Source organism: Myxocyprinus asiaticus, chromosome 14, assembly GCF_019703515.2.
Source record: "Myxocyprinus asiaticus isolate MX2 ecotype Aquarium Trade chromosome 14, UBuf_Myxa_2, whole genome shotgun sequence".
NCBI lineage: Eukaryota > Metazoa > Chordata > Actinopteri > Cypriniformes > Catostomidae > Myxocyprinus > Myxocyprinus asiaticus.
The window spans coordinates 37,439,357-37,467,050 of NC_059357.1; the positions used below are offsets into that span (position 1 = coordinate 37,439,357).

The 27,694-nt window shown below is 38.5% G+C and overlaps 1 protein-coding gene and 1 long non-coding RNA gene across 2 annotated transcripts in view; one reads left to right on the forward strand and one right to left on the reverse strand.

The window, feature by feature from the left end:
- The window catches only part of LOC127451666 (cdc42 effector protein 4-like), a 33,775-nt gene extending 18,424 nt beyond the window's left edge, over nt 1-15,351 (forward strand). The window contains exon 2 of the mRNA XM_051716517.1: nt 13,086-15,351. Coding sequence (XP_051572477.1) covers nt 13,272-14,282 — 1,011 coding nt within the window. The 5' untranslated portion in view covers nt 13,086-13,271 and the 3' untranslated portion in view covers nt 14,283-15,351. The remainder of the gene's footprint in view (nt 1-13,085) is intronic.
- A 1,331-nt stretch (nt 15,352-16,682) lies between these two features.
- On the reverse strand, nt 16,683-18,890 carry LOC127451668 (uncharacterized). The gene is made up of 3 exons (XR_007899125.1): nt 18,814-18,890; nt 18,174-18,278; nt 16,683-17,402 (listed from the first exon to the last, which is right to left on the reverse strand). It is a non-coding gene; the product is annotated as an uncharacterized LOC127451668 (long non-coding RNA).
- Between the last annotated feature and the right edge of the window lie 8,804 nt (nt 18,891-27,694).

Here is a 27,694-nt window from a genome sequence, read left to right on the forward strand (position 1 = left end):
CCATTATTAGATTTTTAATTATTATAGTGCCAACAGGTAAAGACATGCACATTTTAGGGGGTGTCTTCAGAAGGACCCCATACATATGTGTACCAAATTTGGTGATAATATCTCATTCCATTCATGAGTTATAACCATTTAGTAAAAGTGGCCACACCTACTATGTACGTTTTGGCTTACCGTTTGATGATAAAACAAAAGTTCAAAATTCCTTTAACTTTTCATATTGAGACTCTGCTGAATCTTTCTCCACTCGTTTGGTTCCGATCGGGTGAACGGTGTAGGACTAGTTCATTTTGATATTTTTTTTTCTTTTTTCTTTTTTTTTTTTTCAGACAATCCAAAATAGCGGGAAAACGAAAGGGTGGAGCAAAAATTTAACAGGAGACAAAACTATTCATCATGACGCAAGGAATCACAGGAAAGGATAATTTTGTTTCTAGCACTTGCAGTTGAAGAGTTATGGCCCAAAAAGTTAATTTTCTTTGTTTTCTTCACTATAGCACCACCTATGTGCCGATCGGGCTGATTCCATGCATATGGCTAGCCAGCTGGAGTACTACCATTCCCCAAAGTTTCAAGTCTCTAGGCCTTACACCTCGTCCTAACCAGATGCAACGTGATTAGATTCCAGCGACAAGCCGTCTGTCTGTCCACACCAGGCACGACATAACACCACAATATTCATACACTAAAATTAGGATAATTGACAATAAAATGCAGAAAATAGAGCAATCTCAGAAAAAACAGTCTGTTTATTGAACGCAACTCATTTTCTCACTAAAGTTCTGGATGGGTATTCGCTTTCTACGGCAAGCCCCGATGGATAAATACACAATCACACACATACACAGGGCAAAGTTACTTTATGAATCGCATCCTTATTCAGTCTGTTACGATTGTTTATGTTCACGCAGTACTCCTGTTATTTTGCCGATCTCCACGTGAGCCTGTATGTCTCATGTCCAAAATCAAGTTGTTCTGAACCGACTAGTGAGATGCCGACTTTAATATACTGCAAAAAGAATAATTACAGACCCATTTGGTGAATGCGCTGGCCGGCACGACGTTGCAGAAATATAAACCATTTAAAAAATAGAAAGCCCTATCGCTGTCGCTCGTTGTGTGTCATGGCTGGTTAGGACAAAATCTCTGATTAACATGAAAAAGTTACCTTTTATCTCGTGTTGTGGCATCGCGTCTGGTTAGGACACGGTGTTCAACAAGCCCTTCGGGCTTGAACCCCTAAAAAAGGACTGCAAGCGGTAATCCTGATGTAGCTAGCGACCCCTTACCTGCCTTTCAGCAAATCAGATAAAATGTTATCACCTCATTAATATTCATAAGCCAAGTCATGAACCGTTCCTATGCCCCTACTGATAAACAGTTATTTTTGTTGTGGCTAAAAAATTATATTACATATCTACAATTTATTGTCGATTTTTAGCATGTGAGAGTGTTCACACTAAAGATCCAGTCTAGGTGTTTACATGCATGTAAGGTAAAACCAGGCATCAAACCATGATAAATGTTCAGGAGAAAATATGTATAATTGTTTTGAAACCTAGCATAGAAAATGTTCTGATCTACAGTCAATATTGGCCTACTTAGATTCTGATGATAATAATAATAATAATAATAAACACTAATATTGGTGAATATCGATATGGTCATTAGAGGTAGACTGATATATCGGTTTTATCAATTAATTAGTTCCGATTGCTGCTTTTTGAGGCTATTGGTTATCGGCAAAATCTAGGCCGATAGTTGCCGATAGTTTTTCATCATTTTGTCATTTCAAAATAAGAGTCCCTGTTTATGAACTAAATCTTCACTTTTTTTTTTTCTGGTTGTTACTGGGATTTTGGTTCTTTTTGCTCGGCATAGTGACATTTTATAAAAAGATTTTTAAAACTATCAGCCAATTTATCTGTTATCGGCCTTTCCCAACACCTTAGTTATCATTATCAGTAAAATCCGCTTTCGGTCGACCTCTAATTGTCACTAATATATTGGTGATAATATATTGATAATATATAATGCATCCCTAAGCATCATTTTGGAGGATGCACTTTCTTTTCAGGTGGGCTTGTTTTCCCCTGCTAAGAGCATCCATGAAATGAAATGGAAACGGGTGTGTGCAGAGTAGAGCCCCAAGACTCTTTCAGTCATTGGCTGAGCCTTATCCACACACTCTCTTGCCTTTTGGGGGCTGTGCTGGCTGCAAATATTCAGTCAGTCTCTAACAGAAGAGACAATAGAAGGTGTCCATTTATCTTTTCCAAACACTGAGTTCTAATATCCAGTGGTTCTGAGACATGGTATGTAATTTTTGATTTATGAATTCATCTTCAATGCCTGATAGTGCTATTCTAAGTGATTTATACTATTCTAGTCATTCAATGGATATTTACATTCAAGTCATGGAGTCATTGTGAATATTTTAGTTTCTTAATTTAGTCATTAAGCATGTGGATATGGTTGTAGTTATCTGTATGTACTGTTATCGGTTAGGGATGCACCGATATGGAATTTATGAGCCAATACGATAATCAATCTTTTTTTTATTTATTAAGTTTACATTTTTTATTTTTAAACCTGGAACTGCTAACTAATTAATTAAAAGCTACTCATTTGAAAAAACAGGTGTTTTTTAAAAGCTTGGAAACTCTTAACTGCTTCTATTTAAGGTTTGGCGGATGTACATGAACCAGAAATGTGCTTTTATTACGGATGTATGCCGATTTGAATGAGAAATAAATGACAATACACTTTCATAAATTGGCTGAAATGGTGCCCATTTAGATGAGTATTTACGGTAATCCTGATGAATCGGTCACGGAGAGCCAATATTGAACTTCTAATCACTGTAATAATCCATTAAACCAAAATGAGGTGATAAATTAACAGCATGTTACGAACAACAACAAAACACACTATACGAACCCTAATCTCTGTATACATAGTGTAATATTTATGCCAGTAGCCAGACTGTGAGTGCAACGGTGGTTTGTGTGTATATGTGTGTGCATTGTGTACATGTGCATCTCATTCACAGATGCTTGTTACAGTGCTCATCTGTGACAGTTCCACTGTATAACTTATATCATAATGGGAATAGGCAAAAACATAACACAGATCAAATAGTCATGAGTCATGACGTTAGAAAAGTCTCAAGTATTAAATAGGGCTGCAGCTATTATTTTGATAATTGATTAATCAAACGATTATTCGACTATTCTTCGATTATTGCAATGATTAATCATTAGCTCTTAACCGATTTTTCAGCTTGTACACCAACTTAAAAGGTTGTATTAAATGTGTACTAACAATAAAGAGGACAAAATCATCTAAATGACAAATACCTCTAAATGACATTCACTGAATTAAAGGGAAAAAATACTTTTTAAGTTTAATTCAGTCAAGAAATTCACTGCAAAAAATCCTATTGATATCAAGTGTTTTTGACTTGTTTTTCATTGAAAATGGTCTAAAAATCCTTAAAACAAGATACATTTACTTGAGAAGCAACATATAAGATATTTAGACTTGCTTTAAGAGAATGTATCTTAAGTATATTCTGTATATAAGTGTATTTTTTCACTTGGTTATACTTCTGCGAGTGCAGTAAAGACAAAATTTACTTATATTCAAGATCTATTCTCTAAAAGCAAGTCTAAATATCTTATATGCTGCTTCTCATGTGAATGCATCTTTTTAAAAAGGTTTTTTAGATATTTTAAAATATTTGTATTTTTAATATTATATTCAACATTCTCAGATAACAGTTTTTTCTTCTGCAGTACAGCTGCTAAAGAAAATGTATGTTGTTTTAAAGGAGTTTTACATATTTATATTGGAAAATAAAAATCAAAAACGTATTTTGTTGCAGTGTATAATAGGGCGAAAACCACCCTCTCTCACCTTTCTGTTCATTTCAATCCATCTTTAACTCACAAAAAAACAAACTCTCTCATATTAATAAAGCTGCGTATTTCCAATTTTCTTCACGATAAGAAATGCACAGTGACACACTGTATTATGATACAATAAGTCACGAGTCATCACGTTATAATCTAGCTGCAGCAAGCATGCGCGCTCGAGGGACGAGCGTCCCCGTGACAGAGGGTGTGTCAGCCGGGTGCAGTTTCAATCTCTCCCCCTTAGATCGGGACACTTCACGCAACTCTTAGACGAGGCGCTGACTGCACAGAAAAATGGCAGTTTCGGCCACCATCATTAGAGTTTAATGTGATCTCATGTTACGTTAAATGAGATCAAACGACTATTCGACAACGTCAATTTTTTATTGTCAACGTTGTCGATAACGTCGACTAATTGTCTAATGACCTCAAAATATTATCAATGAACTGTTTGGTTTGAGAGAAAGGTCTTAGCTAGTGTCATAAGGGAAAAAAATGCATGCTGACAGGAAACGCTTACATCTGTGTGCAGAGCTGTTGGTGTTGCCATAGAGACCCAGGCAGGTAAGGACCTAATCAGGAAGTGCAGATGAAGCTGGTGGTGGAAGAAGGAGCCAGAAAGAGGTCATGAGTTTCAGGCTTCTCACTTGAATTAACTGCTGCAGTTGTTCTTTACCAAAGCAAATATTTAATCTCTGATATCAGATCAGAGCCAGGAAAAACCTGTTGCCTTCCAAGCATTTGGCCTGTTTCACTGCTTGATATTCAGTCAAAGTGAGCTTTTTTGTAAAGCCACAGTTTTCAAACTGGGAGGCATGGAGAATGATGATAAATTCACCAAGTAATATAAAAAGATAAATTATAACTATTCTGCCCCTGTAGACATGGTATATTGTGGGAGAAACAATATTGGAGTTTAAGACTTTGAAACCCCCTATTTTAAAGGATTTTAAAGGGTTTTAAATGGTTTACCAAAAGATTACAGTTCTGTCATTTACTCGTGTCATTACAAATCCATATGACTTGCTTTCTTCTGAGGAAATTTTGAAGAATATACTGGCCACTCTTTTCCATACAATGAATGTGAATCGGGACTGGGGCTGTCAAAAAAAAAAAAAAAAAAAAAAAAAAAGCACCATAGAAGTAGTCTATTTTGACTTGTGCTATTTTGTGTCTGAGGCTTGTGCTTGCTCGTCTATGTGTAAATGGGTTTGTGCTTAATTTGATCTTAATTGTGGTTGTAGAGCCTTGTGAAAAAATGTGTTAGTCTCGAGCCATTAAACAGGGTTTTGACTTGCTCTGTTCAACTGTCTCTCCCATTTATACAGTCGTGGCTGATTGCAGAGGATGTAGCTGTCACTTGCAAATAAAGTCTTATCTCTACTGCAGTGTAATGCTGTTTGATGAGATGATATTGAACAGAGTAGTATCAGTAGCAGTTGATCACAATCTTCGATGTTGTTCCGCTATTGTTTTTTTGACCATTTAAGATTTTTTTATATTGTGACATTTGTTTCATGAAAATAGAGTAACTGCCCACTTTTGTGTTTTTTTTTTTTTTTTTTTTTTTTTTTTTTTTTTTGCACCATCTTGATTCCGGAAGTATTTTTCCCATAGGTATCTCATAAAGTACTTAAAACATATAAGAATACTAAGAGTACTAAGCCATGAACCAAACCAACCAGCTCTGAGGTGAATCACAAAATTAGGGCTGGGTATTGATACAGATTTCCCAATTCGATTCCAATTCACATGCTCTCAATTTGATTCCGATCTTGAATCAACCTCGATCCATATGGGTACATTTCTTTTACAATATACATTTTGCTTACATATGAAAGAAATTCTTTCTCAGCTAATGCTCTTAATTATAAAGGAACCTTCTAGGCAACTCTTCTAGGTACAATTCAGTTTTTTTTTGTTTTTTTTACCAATTATATTTTATCATTAGTTTTTCATCAAATTGGTCACATTTTAGCTTTTGAAAAATGTTCTAATTTAGTCTATTCCATCAATTAATGTCTTGAAATTGCATAAATTTTGTTGCATATACGTTTTTTGGTACATGTTTATTGTTAACTTAACGTATAATTTGTACATTTGATATGTAGACAATGTGCAAAATCAGTACTGTCTCTTTAAGACTACCGGCATCAGCCAGTGAGCGCATACTGTATAACGAGAGGACATGCATGGTTTTCTTTAACGCATCAGTGTGTGATTAGAATTAATTGTATTTTGGGGGGGGGGGGTGGTATTAACAACTGACTGTAAAAACAAAGGGTATTAAAAGAGATTATTCAATCATAGGCATTTTTATCTAATCATAGACATTTTTAGTCACATAGCACGAGATTTGGTCGCACATGTGAACACTTTACTTGCATTATAGAGGGTTGCCACATAAAGTGAAAGATCAATCTTGGTATTTAAGAATCAATATCAATATTGTTCAAATGAAGATCGCAATGCATCGGAAAATCAAAATTTTTACCCAGCCCTAAACAAAATTACAAACTTTGATTTGAAGCAAAAAATATTTGACAAAAGTACAAGACTGTGTACTTAACGCATTTAATGAGGGAATTAACTACAATCTCATGCGAATTGTGTAATCAAATTAAAAATAATGGAAAAATATAACTCCATTGATTTAGAGTTATAAGTATAGAATCAATATATGTAAAGTTTATTACAAAAAATTCTGATATCTATAATAATGTATAAGCAGTTTGAGTGTTGGGAGACTAACTTGATTGCATCAAATTATCATGGGAGTGGGTGGTTTCTGCAGAGCTCTTTTGCCACGGTTTGTTTGGCGCAATGCTCAGATTGGTGGATTTTTATCTGTAAGATCATGGATTGTGTAGTTAATCAACAAATTCCTTAAATTTTTTTTTTTTTTTTTTTTTTATTAAGTTAAAATTCACTATAAAAAAATATTACCAAGATGTATACAAACTTTACAGTTAAAATTATATATAATTATTTTTTCAGATTACGGTAATGAGAACATGATTTTCCCACACTACAATACTGAGAATTTGTGGGGGGAAATTAGTTTAATTTTCGTGAAAATAATAGTATTAAAAGAAGCTTCATTTAGGACTGCACAATTAATTGAAATAAAATCGAAATTGTGATATGGGCTTGTGCAATTATTAAATCTCAAAGGGCTGCAATTTTATTAAATAAAAAGCCTGCTTGCGCTGTTCACTTCAAAATAGCTGTCCTGTCTGTAATGTGTTAGTGCAGTATTACAGTTTTCAGTGATTTCAGAGCAGTTCATTACTCCACAACTCCATCTCGTGTTCAGAATAACAGATGTGCTCTGAGTTTGATTCCCTTTGTTTGTGTGCGCTGAGTTACTTTATATTTAAAGTGCTCTACATTAACTTTAATTTCGTTTAACTTTCATTCCATGTTTGGCCACTGCAATTAATAAGCAAATACAAATAATACACCCCATGGCACTGGGTATTTTTGGATAGAGAAGATGTTAAAATGAGGAGCACATTAGATTAGATCATACTTTATTTGTTCCATCACTGGGAAATTCTTATTGGACCCTCGTGTAACAAAAAACACACACAAACATCACAGGTAAAATAGTTTGCACCGGAGGACTCTAAATCATCTCCCCGATGGAAGTAACTGAAATTCATTATGGAGAACATAAGAAGGATCAGCTACTGTCTTATGTGCCTTTCTAAGAAGACACTGTTCATTTATCAACTGGAGAGATGGATAGTTGTTAACACCGATTATACAGCTGTTGCAAATGTGAACACACAAACTCTTCACACGATGTCACCAAAATAAAAGCTTGACGGTTTAGAACTTATTGGTTTACCTGAACTGCAAAGCAATGCAAGTTACAATTTTATTACAGTAATACTACATAATATTAGAAATATATGACTGTTGTATAATAATAAGAAGAATACGATTAATAATTAAAATACTATTATAATATTACAATTATATAATACTCAAGTTGACTGGGTTCCAAAAATAATGATGATGAATGGTGTGCTGAGACCCCACAACAAAGTGGACATAACACTGTAAATACGAGTAAGACACAAGTAAGACAGTGTCCCCCCCCCCCCCCCCTCTCTCTCTCTCTCTCTCTCTTTGTTTCACTGTTTTAAAAGGTTGTTCGTTTGTGGTCTAAGTGAAAGATCCAAGTTTAGTTCTTTTTAAGATGACTGAAGTGTGCACCCCCAAAGATTAGCCTTTTTATTGGCATTAGAACATGGGCAAAACATTACCAAACTTTGTTTGCCGTATCGCAGTTTAAATCGCAGTATTTTTGAAAATAATCTCAATATTAATTTGTCCAAATCAGGCAGCCCTAGCCTTATTTTCATTATTCTTATTTTTATTTTTGATTCTGAGAAATATGACCCTGACATGTCCTTGAAGGGTTTTGTTTGATTCACCCCATATATTACTAATAACACCATAAACGAATCAATCACTTTAAACATTAAACCCCCACCCTGAACCCCCCATGAACACCCCTGTGTTCAATAGAATATAGAGACACACACACACACACACACAAAAAAGAAAATACAATAATCAAGTATAATAAAACAAAAACTCTAAATTACTCCCTCCACCGCCCCTCCTCAAGATTCCCTCAAAAATGCTAGGTAATTGCCCCATTTCTTATTATAAAAATCCCTAACTCCCATCCTTCTTCTCGACCCCTCCTCGAAAGCAGCCACCCTCCGGGAACGAGGGTGCTCCATCCGACTTCCAACTCCTCAAAATAACCTGCCTATCAATCATCACACTGGTCAAAACCCAATCCTTCATGTACTTATCCTCCAAATCCATGATCTTCCCATCTCCCAAAATACAGAGTCTGAGGCAGAATGAGACCTGAGTGCCCAACACATTACACACAAAACTTTGCACCTTCAGCCAAAATTCTTGAATATTACGACACCCCCAAAAAACCTGGGTTGTGTCTCCATTGACATCGCCAGCAGGTGGATGTGTCTTTAAGACCAAGCCTATACAATCTAGAGGGGGTCCAACAGACTCTATGTAAAATCTTGAATTGCATAAGGTGAACCCTTGCATCTCTAGATGCAAATTTGACATTTTTTAGAATCCTAGCCCACACTCCCTCCTCCAATACCAAGCCCAGATCCTTCTCCCACAGTCTCTTAAGAGAAGCTGAAGCTCCATCCCCCAGACTCTGAATTAACAGGGAGTAATACACCGATGCCTCATGACCTTTTCTGAAAGCAGTAATCACCACTCCCAGAGTATCTGCCACTTTAGTGGGGTGTAAACCACTCCCAAAAACAGTACAAATCAGGTGGCTCAACTGTAAATACTTATAGAACTGAGATCTGGGAATCCCAAAAAGTTGAACCAAATTTTGAAAGGATCTCAGCACTCCACTCTCATATAGGTCACCAAGTATAGTAACCCCCCTCCCAATCCATTCTGACCAGCAAAAAGGGGACTTGTTGATGCATAATTTGGGGTTCAATCATATGCTCGAGGCAACATCTAAATAAATGTCTGAATTAAACACACTGGACACTTTTGTCCATACCGAGTTCAAATGCGAGATAACGGGATGTAACTTCTCCGATTAATTTGATAGAAAGGCTCTGCAATGATGATATAGGGGCAATAAATTCCTGTTCTATACAGAACCAGGGAGGGGCTCTCTCAGGTGGGAGCGACCAGTGAGCCAAATGTCTGAGACCAAATGCATAATAATAAAATAAAATCATGGGTAGGCCTAGCCCACCTTTGTCAATCGACCTATGTATCTTATTGAAATGTAATTTGGGATGCTTACCATTCCAAATGAAGGACTTCTATGTTTTTTGCTATGTTCAAATTGCTTGAAAGTGGGACATCTATAGGGAGAGACTGTAGCAGGTAGTTGAATTTTGGAATACAATTCATTTTAATAACATTAACTTTCCCGATCATAGATAAATGCAATGAAGCCCACCTGCCCACATCACTCGAAAACCATTTTATTAAGGGGTAAAAATTAACTCTAACTAAATCACACAATTTTGCTGGGAATAAAATGCCCAAATACTTAATGCCCTGTTTGGGCCACTGGAAAGCGCCCGGCTGGAAAGCAGTCGCTGGGTAGTATGGTGTCAAAGCCAAAGCTTCAGATTTAGACCAATTGACTTTGTATCCTGAAAACTTAGAAAAGGAATTAATAATTCTGTGGAGGCAAGGCATAGATCTAGTAGGGTCAGAGACGAATAATAAAATATCATCTGCGTAAAGCAAAAGCTTATGCGCCACACCTCCCGCCACCACCCCTGGAAAGCCCTCCTCCTTTCTTATCGCAGCTGCTAATGGTTCCAAGGCAAGACAGAACAATAATGGGGAAAGAGGGCAACCCTGACGAGTGCCCCTATTCAAAGTAAAATAATCTGAAATTAATCAATTTGTTTGTACCGCCGCTACAGGGTATCTATAAAGTAACTTAATCCAACCAATAAATGTACTCCCGAACCCGTATATTTCCAAAATCTTAAAAAGATAATCCCATTCTACCATATCAAACGCCTTTTTCACGTCAAGTGAGATGGCAGTGACCAGAGTCTGATCATTCGCCACTGACCACATGATATTGATGAAACGCCTAATGTTGTCAGAAGAGCTGCAGCCCCTATTAAACCCCACCTGATCTATATGTATAAGAGATGTCATAACTTAATCGATTAGCCAAAATTTTTGACAATATTTATATATCTAGCTGGATCAGGGAAATTGGACGGTGACTCTTACACTCGCTTGGATCTTTATCCTTTTTTAAGGATCAGACTGATCTGAGCTTGTGTCATGGTTGGAGTGGTGGTGGTGGTGTGGAATAAAGCACTGAACTGGTAAGTGGAAGGTTGTTGGTTCAATCCCCACAGCCACCACCATTGTGTCCTTGAGCAAGGCACTTAACTCCAGGTTGCTCCAGGGGGATTGTCCCTGTAATCAGGGCACTGTAAATCGCTTTGGATAAAAGCGTCAGCCAAATGCATAAATGTTATAAATGTTATGTTATAATGTCATAGTTGGGGGAAGCTTTCCATTCTTTAATGAAACTGTATAAAGTGGAGCCAATTCTGTAGCATAAGATCTAAAAAATTCAGCGGCAAAACCATCTGGCCCTGGAGATTTGCCTGAAGGCAAGGCCTTAATTACCTCGTTAAGCTCCTCCAAGGTTATCTCAGATTCAAGATAATTTTTTTGCTCAGTCATCAATTGAGGAAGTTCTTATGGTTCCACAAATTTTCTAATATATTCATCAGTAGACGAAAATGTGGAACTAGAGATCAAGATAGAACACTTTAAAAGCATTATTAATATCAATGGCTGAGGTAAACATTTCACCACCAGCGGATTTCACTGAGGGAATGGTAGAAAAAGACTCTCTCTGTTTTATATATCTAGCCAAAAGCTTCCCTGCTTTGTCCCCCGACTCAAAGTATGACTGTCTTGCTCTGAACAACCAAAACTCCACTTTCTGTGACAAAATAGTATTATATCTATATTTCAGTCGGGTCAATTCTCTGAGGCCATCAGACGACATTCGGCGCTTCAGCTCTGCCTTGGAACTTTTAATATTCTCTTCCAACTCCATGAGTTCTCGTGCTTTGGATTTTTTGATGAATGAGGCATACTGTATGATCTGACCCCTAAGAACCGCCTTAAGTGCCTCCCAAGCCATGCCCACAGAGGATACTGAGGACCAGTTGGTCTCCATATAAACATTGATTTCAGTCTTTAACATTTGTTGGAAATCAGGATTTTGCAAAAGGGATACATTAAAACGGCAACTATATGATTTATTTTTCTCTGTATGTGGCAACATCTCTAAAATCACCAGGGCGTGATCCGAGACTAAGATGTTTCCAATTGAGCAGTCAACAACAGATGGAATGAGGAATTTAGATATAAAAAAAAAATCTATTCTAGAATAAATCTTATGAACTGATGAAAAAAATGTATAATCCTTAACAGATCAATGCGTCAGTGTTGCTCTAGGAGGCTTGCACACTTTTGCTTCACTATGATCAAGGATTGAGTCCATCGACAAATTAAAGTCTCCTCCCAATATTATATCATGAGGGGTGCTAGCAGTTTGTAACATCCCTTCAAGATCTATAAAAAAGCCCTGATCATCAGCGTTAGGTGTGTAAATATTAGCCAAAATCAACCTTTGCCCCTGAATGTCTGCTAAAACAATAATGACTCTTCCTATTTTATCTTTAATCTGTTTGAGAAATTTGAATTGTAGATGTTTATTTATCAATATAATGATCCCCCTGCTCTTACTTGAGCCAGCACTAAAGAAAACATGTCCACCCCATATCTTCCCAATTTTTTCAGCTTCCTGTGGGGAATGATGCGTTTCTTGAAGAAACACTATATCATATTTCTTACGCTTAAGAAAAGAAATAACCTTCCTTCTTTTTATGGGGTGCTCCATTGCATTGACATTCCATGTGGAAAGAGACAGTCCACTCATATTAACAACTGACATATTGATTTCATCTCCCGACGTGCCGTCCAAATCGAGTCCCCGGCTTGCAGTCCCATCAGAGGCCTCAGCTTGAACACGTAAGTGTCTTTTAATGTCTCCAGAGTCTGAGGATTTTGACTTCTTTGCCATGTTTACCTCAAAGAATAAATATGTGACGGGGTGTATCGAATCTCACCGAATTATAACATGAAAATACTTTTTTTTTTTTTTTTTAACTAGCAAAGTGTGCAGAGCTAGTCGCTCACACGTCTGCTCCTCGCATGGCGTCACGTGACCTCCTATCTTATTAATGGTTTAAATTCAACCACCTGACTGAAAAAACCCTGAACCTTACCTCAGCTGAATGACAAAAAACTTGTGCAGTCTAGTTCAGAGAAAAGAATGACACTGCAGCCTCTGGTGGTATTCTGGACAGACGCATTGATGAGATGTCTTGGAATTGCCTATTCTGCCAGTTTCTTTCTGCCTCTATTGATGCAGCCAGAAAGTCAAACAACACAGCACTATAATAACCTTAATTGAGTTAGTTTGGGCTTTGCACTCTGGTTTTGCTTTGTGCCATGATGGCAACTCCAGTAAAGTATACAATCTGATCTTGTTTTTGTTTTCCCTAATTACAGATTGACATTCTTCTGTCTGAACGCTGAAGTAACAGCAATCAAGATTGCATCAAACTGGGCAGAGGAGAATCTAAATGAACCAGAAAGCTTTTTGGACTTGTTAAAAGAAAGCACCTTGCTTATTAAAACACATCACCATCACTCAAGCAGATTATACAACTGGGTTTGCAAGTTGTAGAGACCAAGATGCCCATCTTAAAGCAGTTGGTATCAGGCTCGTCTCAGACTAAACGGCGCTCTCATATGGACCTCACTACTGAGATGATCAGCGCTCCCTTGGGGGACTTCCGGCACACCATGCATGTAGGACGCAGTGGGGAAGCTTTTGGGGACACCTCTTTCCTCAGCACTCGATCTGGAGAGCCATCGCAAGAGGGTCACACCTATCCTCGCTCTCCAAAACCGGGACTGCTGTCTCGTACCTTCCGGAGCAGCAAGCGCTCGCAGTCCATCACCAGAGTAGACCAGCATGAGAATACCCTCCTTCCTCCTAGTGGGTCACCTACCTATGTAAAAAATGCCATGTCCCTGCCCTTCCTCAACAATGAAGAGGGACAAGATGGAGATGGCAGGGTGCTCAAGAGCTTGACTTCCAGCCCTTCCAGTGGAGCTTCTGCTAATGCATTGGACCTGGAGCTCCATGAGAAGCACTTTGGGGTGTTGACAGAACTACAACCTTCCCCATCTTACAATGGGGGAGGTATGAAGAAGGCTGAATCTGTGATGTCATTCCATATTGACCTTGGGCCCTCTATGCTAGGGGACATCCTAGGGGTTATGGAGAAGGAAGACGATGACCAAGGGTTCGAGGAAGGAAAGAGCAGTGAAGGACATGCTTCACCCCTTCCCAGCAACCACGGAGGAGTGGAAGAGGATGAGGAGATGAAGGAGGATGTAGTGAAAGAAGAGAAACAAGAGGAGTTTGTGGCTCATGATGAGGAACACATGAGGGCTCCCAGTTCCGTTGACCTTGAGATCCAGAGTGAAGGCACCAGCACTCCAGAACCACAGCAAAAACACCTGCATCACGCTGACAGCTGCTCGGTCTCCAGCTCAGGTTCTGCTGCCATGGAGGAGAAACCAACCTGTCAGCCTTACGAAGAAGACATGGGTAGTACCGACAACGCCGGCCACCTGGACAATGAACCAGCCTTCTCTTCCTTCATAGAGGATGAGGACGATGAGATCAGAGTATGAAACCCTACAATCAGGGAACATTTATGGGGATGGAGAGACCGAATTTGAGTCTTCTGACATTGTATAAAAGAGACTATTAGAATTCCTACTGGGTTCTAATTGTGAAGTCTGGGTGTAGGCGTAAGCACGACAAAGCTGGACAGATGCCTCAGACTCCTTTGTCACTGTAGAGAGAAGTTGGGCAGACTGCTTCAGCTCAGACACCAAAGCCATCTGTCACACTACTTACCAACTGCAAGAAGCACAGCTAGATGTGTTTACATTCAGACAGAAGATCAGTCCAAAAGGGACGCTTTGTGTGTTCCACTGATAGCTCTGTTTAAAGAAAGGTGGTCAGGGATACATATGTCACTGAAACTGTAAACTTTACTTGCTCAAGCATATGCATTTATAAGCCATTCTCCCGTTCTCTACAGTCCCATGAAATGGTGCCTAAAGATATTGGTTCTTTTTGTATTTGGAGCACTAGTGCATTAAAGTAAAACATATAATTTGCTCTGTGGCCCTGTGTATGTTAACCCTGTGCATGAAAGTGCTGTATATTGTCAAGTAAAAACCAGCACTCTGCCATTGCCAGTGTGGAAAGGCTGTGCATGCAGGTAATTCTTGATGTTACAAGCAAGCTGAACTGGCAAGGGATGGTCGAAAATGCTGAGTTCTGTTTTGTCATACACATGCTGGGGTTTGGCTTTTTTTTAAGCCCTACAAATAATGTATCTCTAGTTTGCATATGATTTAGTCATACATCCAGTAAGATGTTGTCATTATAAGAGCTACTGTGATTCTGAAATGTTCTTGTGATGGAGGTCAGAAACTGCAGCAGTCAGAGCTGGAATGGAGATGATTTGAAAGTGCCAGATGTTGGAGAACCTTCTTCATCCTCCATAGGCTGGTCATGATCAACTATTGGCAAGAATGGCAACAGGTGTCCTTTCATCAGATCTAATTTTTCAGTCCGTACGTGTTTTGCATTGTAGCTGTCTGCGCAGTATTTTGCATATCTCACCACTTCCTTCCTGCTCTTCATGGCACGCAAGGGAAGGCACCTAGCTCTGTTTCTCACTGGAGTTTTGATCAGTTTGGCTGTGTCACTGACACTGAATCGTTTAAACTATTAGGTTCAACAAAATGTGTCTTGTCAAATTAAACTAAGAAACCAGTTATGGTTGGTCATATGTTCTAGTAAACATGTAAATGTCAGTTCTAGTAATTTTGGCATTAACAAATTACACTGCCATTGCTCCTCATGAAGTTCAATGGGGTGGTGTGATACACTGTTGCGCAAAGACACTAATCTACATTGATTCTGTTTGCATATTTTGTACAGTACATATAGGTCTATATATGTTGCAGATGACCATGCGTAAACTAAAATGAGGCCTTTATTACAGAACACTTTTTTGCTTTTTGTGTTACCACTCAGTATATGATTTAACTGCAGCAGTCTGCAAGCTTTTTGTTTCTGAATTAACTTAAGGGTCAGGCATCGTGAAGACAAGTTTTTTGTTGTCCACCTCAGGACTGTAATGTTACATCTGACAAGATTTATAGGGAATTCTCAACTGCTTCACACTAAGTGTCACTCCAGCCTTAAGCAGACAAGATATAAGTGCCAAATAGCATGTACTGCCTAGCCTGACTTCTGAGTATCATTTAACACAAGGTGACAGAATTTGCCTTAATTTTCTGTTTCAGATGTAGGGCCAAAAGGTCCATCATAATTTGATTACTGTGGGCAAAAATGCTTAGCAAAAATGTATCTAATTTGTTTTCATATGATCCACACAGAGAGAGAAAGAGAAAAACATGCTGTTAGCAGTTCACATAAATTTGCATAGCCTTGTGCTTGCAGTCATTTTTAAATGTGGGAAGATAAAAATAAGCAAAAAATATGTCGGAAATCTGTTCCTGAAACTGTATGGCTTTATGTGTGAGGTGGATTTAGCTATGTTTATCTTCGCCTTTTCCCCGTTTGTAAAACTTGTCTCACTTATCTTTGCTAAAAAGGCTATAACCGCTTTATTTTTAAATAAAAGAAAAAGTTGTCAGCAAATGTGTTTCTCATTTTACAGTGTTTTCTCCTTTAATCAATAGAGATTGTGTTTATTATGGTCTAAGTTAATTTATCAAGGTGATGACACAAAACAAGGCCATTTTACTTTGGTGAGATTGATGATGAATAGATTTTCTAATATATTTTAGAGCAGGGGTTGGCAACCTTTTTGAAATGGAGTGGCATTTTTTATTTTCCTAGTTAATGGCTGTGCCGACGTCCACCCCAACCCCTCCCTCCCCCTCCCCCCACCCCACCCCCTGCCAAAAAAATATGGGCGAATTCAAATCAAAAGTAATCGTCCCTATGCCCTACTCACTACAAAGGGCAAAACTCTTGATGTGGGCTCTCTAAAGAAAGCATGGCATTACAATTTGATTGTAGCCATCACAAAAAATATTTTTGTAAAAGGGCCTTTTGTGAAAAAATAAACTTACTTTCTTTTGTTTGAAATGACTCTTCGAGTGACGTGCCCTTTTGGAAAACGCCCCATATATGCAGCTCTGGAAAAAATTTGGACCACTCCAAATGTTCAGTTTCTCTGGATTTACTATTTATAGGTATGTGTGTTGAGTAAAATGAAAATTTTTGTTTCATTCTATAAAGTACTGACAACATTTCTCCCAAATTCCAAATAGAAATGTCATTTAGAGCATTTATTTGCAGAAAATGACAACTGGTCAAAATAACAAAAAAGATGCAGTGTTTTCAGACCTTGAATAATGCAAAAAAAGAAGTTCATATTCATTTTTAAACAACACAATACTAATGTTTTAACTTAGGAAGAGTTCAGAAATCAATATTTGGTGGAATAACCCTGATTTTCAATCCCAGCTTTCGTGTGTCTTTGCCCTCTTTCTACCAGTCTTTCACATTGCTGACTTTATGCCACTCCTGGTACAAAGATTAAAGCAGGAATTCATCAGACACTGGAATGGAATATCGCACAGCATTTTGCGGCTCACTTCAGCTTGTCATGACCCGTTCAGCTTATCGTGGTCCGTTCGCCCCATTTCTCGGCCGGCCCACCGGGAAAAGTTCCGGTTCTCCCTATGGACAGTCCACCCCTGTGAAGAGATAATGATTTAAGAAGCATTTGGAGTGGTCTCTTATTTTTTTCCAGAGCTGTGTGTGTGTGTGTGTGTATATATATATATATATATATATATGTGCATGTATGTGATTTTTCTGAAGTTTGAGTCCACTTGTGAAAATGTTTCTATTTTGCATTTTTCTAATTTAATCATTTGTTTTTTTTATTACAAATGATATTATCAGCATAACAGTTTGAGTGAAAACCTGATGATTATGATATAATCATGATCCTGCATGTGAATTTTCACAGAGCATCTTAAATGCTTTAATGAAAGCAGGGGCGGGTTTACTATTTCTGAGGCCCCAAGCAACCGACCAAGCCGGGGCCCCATTTAGAATTTTTGCTTAAAAACTTACATAAATGTATTTTAAATCATAATTTTAAATTCTATCAACCACTGTAGCCAAGTACATTCAGAATGTTTAATTAAATACAAATGTTGTTAAAGATAATGAATGCATGTTTTCCAGTTTTTCCACAATACAGTGATAAAAAAAGCAATATTTACCTACATAAATTTATACAAAACAATTTGTGTGTGTGTGTGTGTGTGTGTGTGTGTAAAACCTACTACTTCACCCTGTAACATTTTGGAATTCAGTTGTTATTTATTAATTTTATAATCCAACAATTATTTATTGTTGTCCAGTTTTCATTATAACATGATACAGTATTTGTATTACTTTGAGGATTTGTTGTACACAATAGTAATATATTCCTGTCTTATTTACTTTACTGTCACCTTGAGTTTATATTCTGATGCTGAGGCTGTATTTAATGTCATCATCGTAGTCAACATTCGTAACTGTAACAGTAAACATACAAGGCACGGTGTCCCCTCAGCACACTAGAGCAGAAGGGAAAAAAAACATTGCCATTTATCAAGCACTGAAACTTTGCTTGTTGCAGAACAATCTGGAATAATGTTAAACATTGTAACAGTCCCCTCTATGCAACTTGAACTTGTTCAGAACATTAAATCTTTGTGACACCTGCACTAAAAAACAATCTAGACACAGTGCAACGACTGAAACAGAACGCAGGTGTCTCGGCATGCATTTCTGAAACCTGAGGCTCTTATTAACCTGACAGTGTCTAAAAATGTGCTAGTCCTCCGTGAGACACTGAAGAAACAGCGAGACATGGTGCAGCAGGTATGGACCTTCGTCCAGCACGTTTACACAGGAAAACAATGGCAAAACAGAGCAGATGCAGGCAAAAACACGTCCCCTAGCTCATCCGTTCGTGTGTATCTGTGAGTGAGAGCACGTGCGCGAAACAAGTTCGGACAGCCTATATAGGCGTATACATATATATTTATTTTTTATTTTATTTTTTTTATTCATAAATTACAAACCCGAACCCTACTTAAAAAAACTCACCTGTCCCAACCCAGCAGCTTCTAACGTGAACCGCTGTAAGAGCACTGACAGAACATCATGTCACCCCTCAAGCCTTTTTTTGCAGAACTTTCCTACCGGGGTGGGGGCCCCCCCGACGTCCGGGGCCCCACGCTATTGCATGGTTTGCGTGGTGGTTAAAACCGCTACTGAATGAAAGAAAACCTGTCCTTTTGTAGGCTACTAAATGAGTTACAGTTAATGTCTCAAATGTGCTTATTTGATTACTGATCACGAAATTTTGTGCAATCTTAAATATTTCTTATATTATGTCATACTACATTTTCAAAATCACACAGAGGGGTAATTACTAGCATGCAATCAACAGCAAGAGTGGAGCAGACTATTTTACTTGTTTGTAGTTTTTCACACCTGCATTCCAATCTATATCTTCATGTAATTCTTCCTCGTGATCATGCAGCATGTTTTCATCAGATGAATAGGAGACTAAACACTATTAAAGTCTGACGAAACTCGCGCTGCACGTGCAAGCCATTCACGTATCACAAGCCGATCAACTATTTAGCCTTTTTCAGTGAATCACACCTACAAAATCCTAAAACGTTATTTTCCAGGTTTAATTTATATTTTGAATGGACTTTTACGTTTTCTCTTTTAATCGTTTAATGTCATTTTGAATGTGACCATGGTTTAAGGAGGGTGTACCTGTTGCGGGGTTGGAAATCTCAAGGATTAATCGTGGTGTTTTACTTATTACATCACGTGTTGTTCTGAAAGCATTAAGAAACAAATGAAACACGGAATGTAGGCTGTCATCCGCGCAGCCTGACCGAAGCAAATCGGGCGCGTTTAAGCGAACGTGAAGCGCTGTCGGCTCGTGATGTGCGAATGACTTGCACGCGCTGCACCAGTCTGTTGGGTATACTGCAGTCTTGTCACATTTTAACTTGTTTAGCCTCCCATTCAGCTCATGAAAACATTTTGTGTGATCATGAGGAAGGATTACATCAAGATGTAGATTGGAATGCAGGTGCGGAATTTATATAAATAAAATAGTCTACTCCTCTCTCGCTGTTGCTGGCGTGCCAGTGATTACCCCTCCGCGTGCCAATGCTGGCACGTGAGCCATAGGTTGCTGACCGTTTTAGAGGATTACTTGCTGTACACTGTAAAAGACTGCTGTAAATTTACGGCCAAATTCCTACAGCAATCTTCTGTGATTCTTAAATACCGTAGTTTGCTATTAAAAATGTTGCATTCTGGGAGATCAAGAGCAGTCTCGCTATGAAGCTACTAGTTTTACGGTAAATAGCTGTTCTATGCAAGGCATTAGGAGAAAATTAACATTTAAAATCATGATATCATCTTGGTGAAAGCTAGTGACATTTTAAAACGTATATTTTAACACCCCCCCCCATGAAAATTTTAGTTTGTGGCACGTGGTTAGTGTTCATGATGTTTCTGACCAACACCTCTGTTCTTTATCATCTCATATCAGCCTTCACTTGTCTAATGAGAGGTCAAAAAAAAAAAAAATCAACCTTAGAAGCAATGTACATATTAAATGTACAATTTTGCCAGGACTGAAGTGTATTTTTATGAAAAAAAAAAAACAAAAACAAAAAAACACAACAACAACCTGTACACAGTATAGCACTGCATTGTGGGTTATAATGGTGAAATACCCATAAGCCTTTGCACTTTAATAAGTATGTATGCTTTGGCAATGCATTGGGGCTACAAAAAAAAAAAAAAAAAGAAAACATGTACAAATGTTTTTATTCAGACTTAACAGAAGTCTTAGTTTAATTAGTGTTGTTGTTTTGTTATCAATAGTTGTGTTTTGTTTGAAGTCACCATTATGGTGATTAGTGATCTCTTGAGCTGGCACCTTGGGCCTTCTTTATTATTATATTATGTTCTTTCAGCCAGTCAATTTATGTTTAAGTAAAACACAAGTTGCTGCACTGTATTACTTGGAAGACAAAACCTAAGGTCAGACTGAATATCTGATCAAACCTTGCAAATAGCACTATATGTGGCAATAGTGGTGCATTACACATAAAAGCAAAAACAGTAAAGAATTTTTAAACAAAATTATATCAGCAAATTGAATGTTTGAATGAACTCGAGTTGTTATTAAGACACACACAGAAATCAAATCTCGGCATACAAAACACAACAATGGTGACAATTAACAAACATACTTTTACGTAAATAAGAACTGAGCATTCAAATACAAGTAAATTAGACTACAACAAAAACAACATCAAAAACCAGTAAATAGTAAAAAATCGAAGTAAATTCTTAATGCCGCAGTGCATCCTGGGAACATAGCTGTTAATTTCAAAAACAGTTAATCGTATGTAATTTGATTTTTGATTTGATTCTGAGACAGTCAATCTGCGCATCTTATCACGTGGCTCGTTGTGCATGACCCTGCGGAGACTCACAGCATGTGGAGGCTCATGCTACTCTCCGCGATCCACACACAACTTACCACGTGCCCCATTGAGAGTGAGAACCACTAATCGTGACCACGAGGAGGTTACCCCATGTGACTCTACCCTCCCTAGCAACCGGGCCAATTTGGTTGCTTAGGAGACCTGGCTGGAGTCACTCAGCACACCCTGGATTCAAACTCATGACTCCAGGGGTGATAGTCAGCGTCAATACTTGCTGAGCTACCCAGGCCCCCTGTAGCGTGCTTCTTGAGATTGCTGAACCCGGTTTGGCTCTATCTGGTTTTGTCAACCTGAAACTTACTCTGAAACTCTGAGTTTGTTCAACTAGCTTCGTGCAACAGGCCACAGATTGCTGTTGACTCGAGAACTGTTGACCGGGACCGTTCAGTCCATTTCTGAACTGGTCCGAGCGGTTAATTGCAAAAAAAAGAAAAAAAAAAAAAAGGAAAACGTCTGTAGTTCTTGTAGTAGTTCTATCCAAAATGTGCAGTGCTGGGCACCAGGAACAGTTTAAAAACTCCTTGGTAGTGGCTGAATGACTAAAGACAGGCTCAAGGGAGCTCAATATTTGTCAACGCTCAACTGAACCCATGCTGTTAATGGAAATAGACCTCCTCCTCCGTGACTGACAGACCACATGCAGCTCTCTCAATCTGTCTGTATTCCAACTGCATACTTATTAAAGTTTCATGTGAGCATAAGGGACTCACACACACCCTCATTTAAACTGGTCTCAGCTCTATAAATTAATAAATCTGTTCTTACATCGTGTGCAGTCTACAGGTGACTCTATCTAAAACCCCACTATTCCACAGCTCAATGAATATGGGATCGATTTGGGTTTTAAACTCAGTGGTTCGATTCATCTCTGTGTTGCCCTCCAAACTACTTTAAAGTATTAGTGGAACTTCAGTGCTGATAAAAGAAAATTTCACAAATCTTCCCTTTGAAAAAAAAAAAAAATCAATTATTTAATCTACTCCTATTCAAGCCGCTTGTGTTTAAAATGTGGCTATTTACCTCCACCTAGTGGCCAGTTACATGCATAGCGTCAACTGCCATCACACAACTAGCAATAAAATAACGCAAGTACTGTGGCACGTACCATGGTATTGACATGATAGACTACTATATCTCAATGAATACCACGGTATTACCATGGTATTTGCCAAACATGTCTACTAAAACCTGCTAGACTGTCAAACCGCTCAGCATACATAGGAACACAATACTGTTTTAACAGCATCCAGGGTACCCTATGAAGTTGGTTGTCAGTGCCTACTTGAGAGTGCACAGCTATAATCTAGACAACGATTGGCTACAAATGGCGAGAAGCTTAAATATAAGATAGTTTTGATTGGTTTAACATATTTTGACTCTACATAATTCCCATACTTCCATTTGTGTTCAATCATTGGACGACTTGGCTGTTATTCTTAAATGTGGAAAATAGTAATAATAAAAAATTAGTAGGCCTATGTGTGTACACATTGGTGTGTACTTTTTGTTGTCATATTTAGATAATTCACTCGCAATGTATATGATAATAATTAGTGCTGTTCCTGCGTAAAATCATGATCTAGTCCATTCCTGCAAATAGTATCCTGCTGTTCCACTATTTGGCCAGATGAGGTCGCTGCTGGCCAACATATTATGCGTAACTGTTGTGAGCTTCCAGGACTGCGAGCTCTGCTGCTGTTGAATCTCATGACAGGACTCAAGGCTTCCAGGAGGAAACAAGCATGAAGAAATCTGGAAACCATTAAGCAACCTGCTAGAGCACAAATCTGAAAGAGAGAAAGAGGAAGGGAGGGGGAGAAGGGGGATGGGTTAAAGTTGGGAGTGGAACAGAATGCATGATCAACTTCTTTTTCCTTAACTTTTCCCCTTCTCCCTGCACGCACGCACGCACGCACGCACACACACACACACACACACACACACACACACTTCAGCCTTCTTTGGATTCCAGTATGACCCCTCTCATAATTGTTTCCTATATCTCCTAACAGCACATGAAGGGGTTTTCCTTTGATTGTGCAAAACTAGTTTGTCACAGGATTCATCACGTGCTAGCACGCTAGAAGGGAGGGACATGGCTGCAAAAGGACTGGTGAGAAACACGCCCATGCACTACAGATGTGGTCCACCCTAATGTCATTATCATAGATGGGCAGTACCATACACACTTAAAGAAAAGAATTGACAGACAGTTTGTCCTTTCAGCCTGAAACAAAATAATGCCCACATTCATAGTGCAACACATGTCTGGAGCAATAAAACATTTGGGATGAAGTGGATGGTTGTATTTTCTTCTCTGGTCCTATACAATACCATACTGTTAAAAACCTGGGTAGCTCAGCGAGTAAAGACACTGACTGCCACCCCTGGAGTCGCGAGTTCGAATCCAGGGCGTGCTGAGTGACTCCAGCCAGGTCTCCTAAGCAACAAAATTGGCCCAGTTGCTAGGGAGGGTAAAGTCACATGGGGTAACCTCCTGGTGGTTGCTATAATGTGGTTCGCTCTCAGTGGAGCATGTAGTGAGTTGTGCGTGGATGCTGTGGAGAATAGCGTGAGCTATGTCTCCGTGGTAATGCACTCAAAAAGCCACGTGACAAGATGGACGGGCTGATGGTCTCAGACGCGGAGGAAACTGAGATCGTCCTCCGCCACCTGGATTGAGTCACTATGCCACCACAAGGACTTAGAGTGCATTGGGAATTAGGCATTCCAAATTGGGGGTTAAAAAAACAAAACAAAACAATGACCACCTTCACACCAGATTAATTTAGCCCAGTGGTTCTCATCAAGTAGGTTGCAACCAAAAAAATGTGTTGCATATCTGTTTTGATTGTGTCATGGTGAGAAGAAAAAAAACAATGCTAACTGCAAACCATGCAATGCATGCAATTTTATAACTGCATCTAGTTAGAAAAATAAATAGACTTATAAACTTTTAAAAGGGAGGAGACCTACTATGGTCTATGGAAACAGCACAGTATACAGTATTTTGGTGCAAATTCATCTGTCAAATGGTACAATATTTGGCCTAGTGTTCGTTTGTGTTAGAATCACACTTCTGCTGTAGTTTATGCATTTACAAAATTCTACATTTTTCTATTCAGGCTAGATTTGAATAATTTTGCATATTGTTGTTCTTTGCAGTTCATGGTAATGTTAATACTTTTCGATGTTTGATCGACAGGACATTTTTTTGACAATTTGACTATGTTGGGTCGATAATTGATGTCCCATGAAAAAGTCCACGTCATGAAGCAAAACTAGGTTGAGAACCACTGCTCCACCTTTAATAAGATATAGTATAAATAAAAAAATATATAATATAAAAGGTAAAACCTTAGAATCAGTATTCACTGGTCCACTCCCTCGCCAAATCTAGGGTTGCAAACTGTCCCATATTTTAGCTGCGAGACACTCGAGTGTGGGTGTCCCAAATGCCCACCCCAGTCGGACAGCAAAACATCTGTCTTAAAATTATTGTATCCTGCATTGAAGCGGTGAAATGCTCGAGCATCCCATACTCGTGTGGTGAAAAGTTGGCAATCTTAACCAAAACACTGTTCAACATTTATTATATGTAGATGCACTATAAAACAGATATCAGTCTAACCTTTTTGACTCCTGTCTATAAAACATTATGTTCCTGGTGAAATATACTGGGCTGAATGTACACATTTTATTCAATAATGTCTAAGCAGGAGGGCTAGCTCATGATAACCACCACTGCAGACACTATTTTATTCTTGTTCTTTATTTGTTTTGGTCTCCATTTGCAGATTTAACCACTATGAGCAAAGGGCCTTGAATTTTACAGCCTTTCGGAAAGTGTATTTGAAAAAACAAAAAAGATAATAAAACTCAAATGGAAAAAATACTTCTGCACTGGCTATGCTTGAAACTCATTTAACAGCAACAACTGCTTTTTCCATCAAGCATTTTCCAAAAGTATTTTAGCTGAGAGTGCAGCCACTCTCAACGATGGAGAACTCAAGCTTGTGGTCTGCGAAGGATTGGGAAATGTAAACACAGGGCAGTTTGGCAGTGACCTCTGACCCTGGGCCCATGGGACCACACACATGGGGGATAAGTGGTTTAGTAGAGATGAATGTTTCGGGTGCCGTTTGAGGATTTCAAAATCACAGTGGATCAGAGTGAAAAGGAGAAGGCATTCCGATCTCCCCACTTTAAACCTTGTTTTATGTTTTTAATAGTCACATTGCAATTCTCTGTCTCTTTTTCTCAAGAGTCTTTGTCTGATGCAATAAGTAGTTTCCTGTATAAATCACAGCCCACTGGAGTCTGCTCAAAAACTCCACCACTCGCCCAAGGAGCATTTGTCCCTTTAGCAGGACTGTAAACTGCCAAAATTATTAAATGAAAATATATTTAATATCATTTAATCACCGCAGACACTCTCAGTCAGCAAGCATCATCATTGCGTGACAGACTAGCTTGCATAAAGCATATTTCAATCTATCCATACTCAACGTTCACTGTTTTTACACTTGACATGATTGCTTTTCCAAATCTGAGTTTGATTCCACCAACAATAAAACATCTGGTTTAATGGACCGCACATTTGAAGGTAAATCTATCGCCCCCTTGAGTACTGAGGTTTGTTTCAGCCAGCCAACCAATGCAATAGTGCATGCTGGGGACAGCACGCTTGCAAGCAACATGTTTCTAGCATTAGGCTGAATTGTGTTCATAGACTGCGTTGCAAACTGAATCAGAGCTCACATGAACCGTATCAAAACTAGCTTTTCTCGCTGGTATGCAAAAACGTTTTTACATTAAACAAATGAACCAAACTCTGTGAAACTCAGTTCCACACCAGAATGTGAAAGCAACTTTAAATCTTTAAAGACAACTGAATCAAAACTGGCTTTCAAATCATTTCCAGACTCTGCACATGTGCTTGACAGTCTGGATATTGATATCAGTCCCCTCCCAGAGATTTTGCTGATAGGGCCCAGTAAATACTTCCCCTTTGCCTTTCATTCATTCCTCCTTTCCCCACACACACCTTAACTGTGAGCTCAATGCATTTAGCATTGCATTAACCCAAATTAAGATGCACATCCATCCATCCATCTATTCCACTACCATCGTTTTCACAGTTTTTCTCATTCATTTATTATTATTTTCTGCTGCCTACTTTATGATTTGTGAGAGTTCCCTCATGAATTTTAAGTTTCCCCCAATAAAAAGACAACACCCTAATACATGTATGCTTTCCTATTTACAACACCCATGCTGGCTTTGTTCAGCACTGGGCTTGTGGTATGAACTCCAACGTAGTAAAAGCATGTAAGGTGATGAGGGGATCAGATCTGGCCAGGAAGTGGGGGATCACGGGGGGTCACATGCTTTTGGCATGAATTAAAATCTAACCCCTGCAGGCTTCCACCTACTTTTAAACACATTTCCAGCACCATCTGTTTTATTTCTTCTTGGGTATGAACGCAGTTGAAGAGCATGCATAAAATGCATCAAAAATGTGTTGACCAATAAGATCCGACCATACATTGTGAGCAGCATCCTATTCATGTTATGACGTTTGATGGGATCTAATTGGTCAAAGCATTTACAGAAACTTTTTATTTTTATTTTTTGACAGTTAAACACTTATTACAAAATACTGCACAGTATATGCTGTACAGTCCTGTCTACTATTTTTTTAAATGGTATGTGAAGTAGGGTGCATTACGTAAGGGATAATGTACAGTCAACCGTCACTATCGCAAAATAAACCCTGACAAGGTGGTCTTGTATTAACCTGAAGTGATTTATTTTTGCGATTTTGACCAGCTGACTGTAGATTATCCTGCTTATTACATGACTGCCTACCAAATAAATAAATAAATGGACATGTAATAGTGATTTGCATTTAAAATATATTATTTTGTGAGAAGAAAGTGAAAGCAGAGTCTCCAGAAACAGCTGAATTCCATCTTAGGTTTGCATCAGAATTCTGATGAACCTGTTGGTGTCTATTTTGCAAAAATTACTGTCTGACTGCTTGTTATCCCACTTATTACATGAAATGGTGCCCACCTGGTGAGTTGGTGCCCTACGCAGACTGTGTAATATGTGAATAGGGAGCAGCGGTACTGATAGCTACATTCAGCCTCCTTCATCACACTTTTTGATTGAGGACTGCGGTTCAAACAAATAAGGCTGGACATTATAATACATCTATTTTTCCACTACAAACTCTTCAGACATGTTTGTAAGATCTGTTCTCTGGTTTGTTTGTAGCTATGTTATATTTTCTGTTGTTAATATCACTGGTGGTCCTGTTGAAGTGGAAAAAACAAAATCTAACGAGTTTTCGCTTGAAAATCCCATCTCGCGCGTGCTGCATAACTACAGTTGCTCTCGTGCAAAGAGCTCCAAAGCTCGTGTGCTGACTC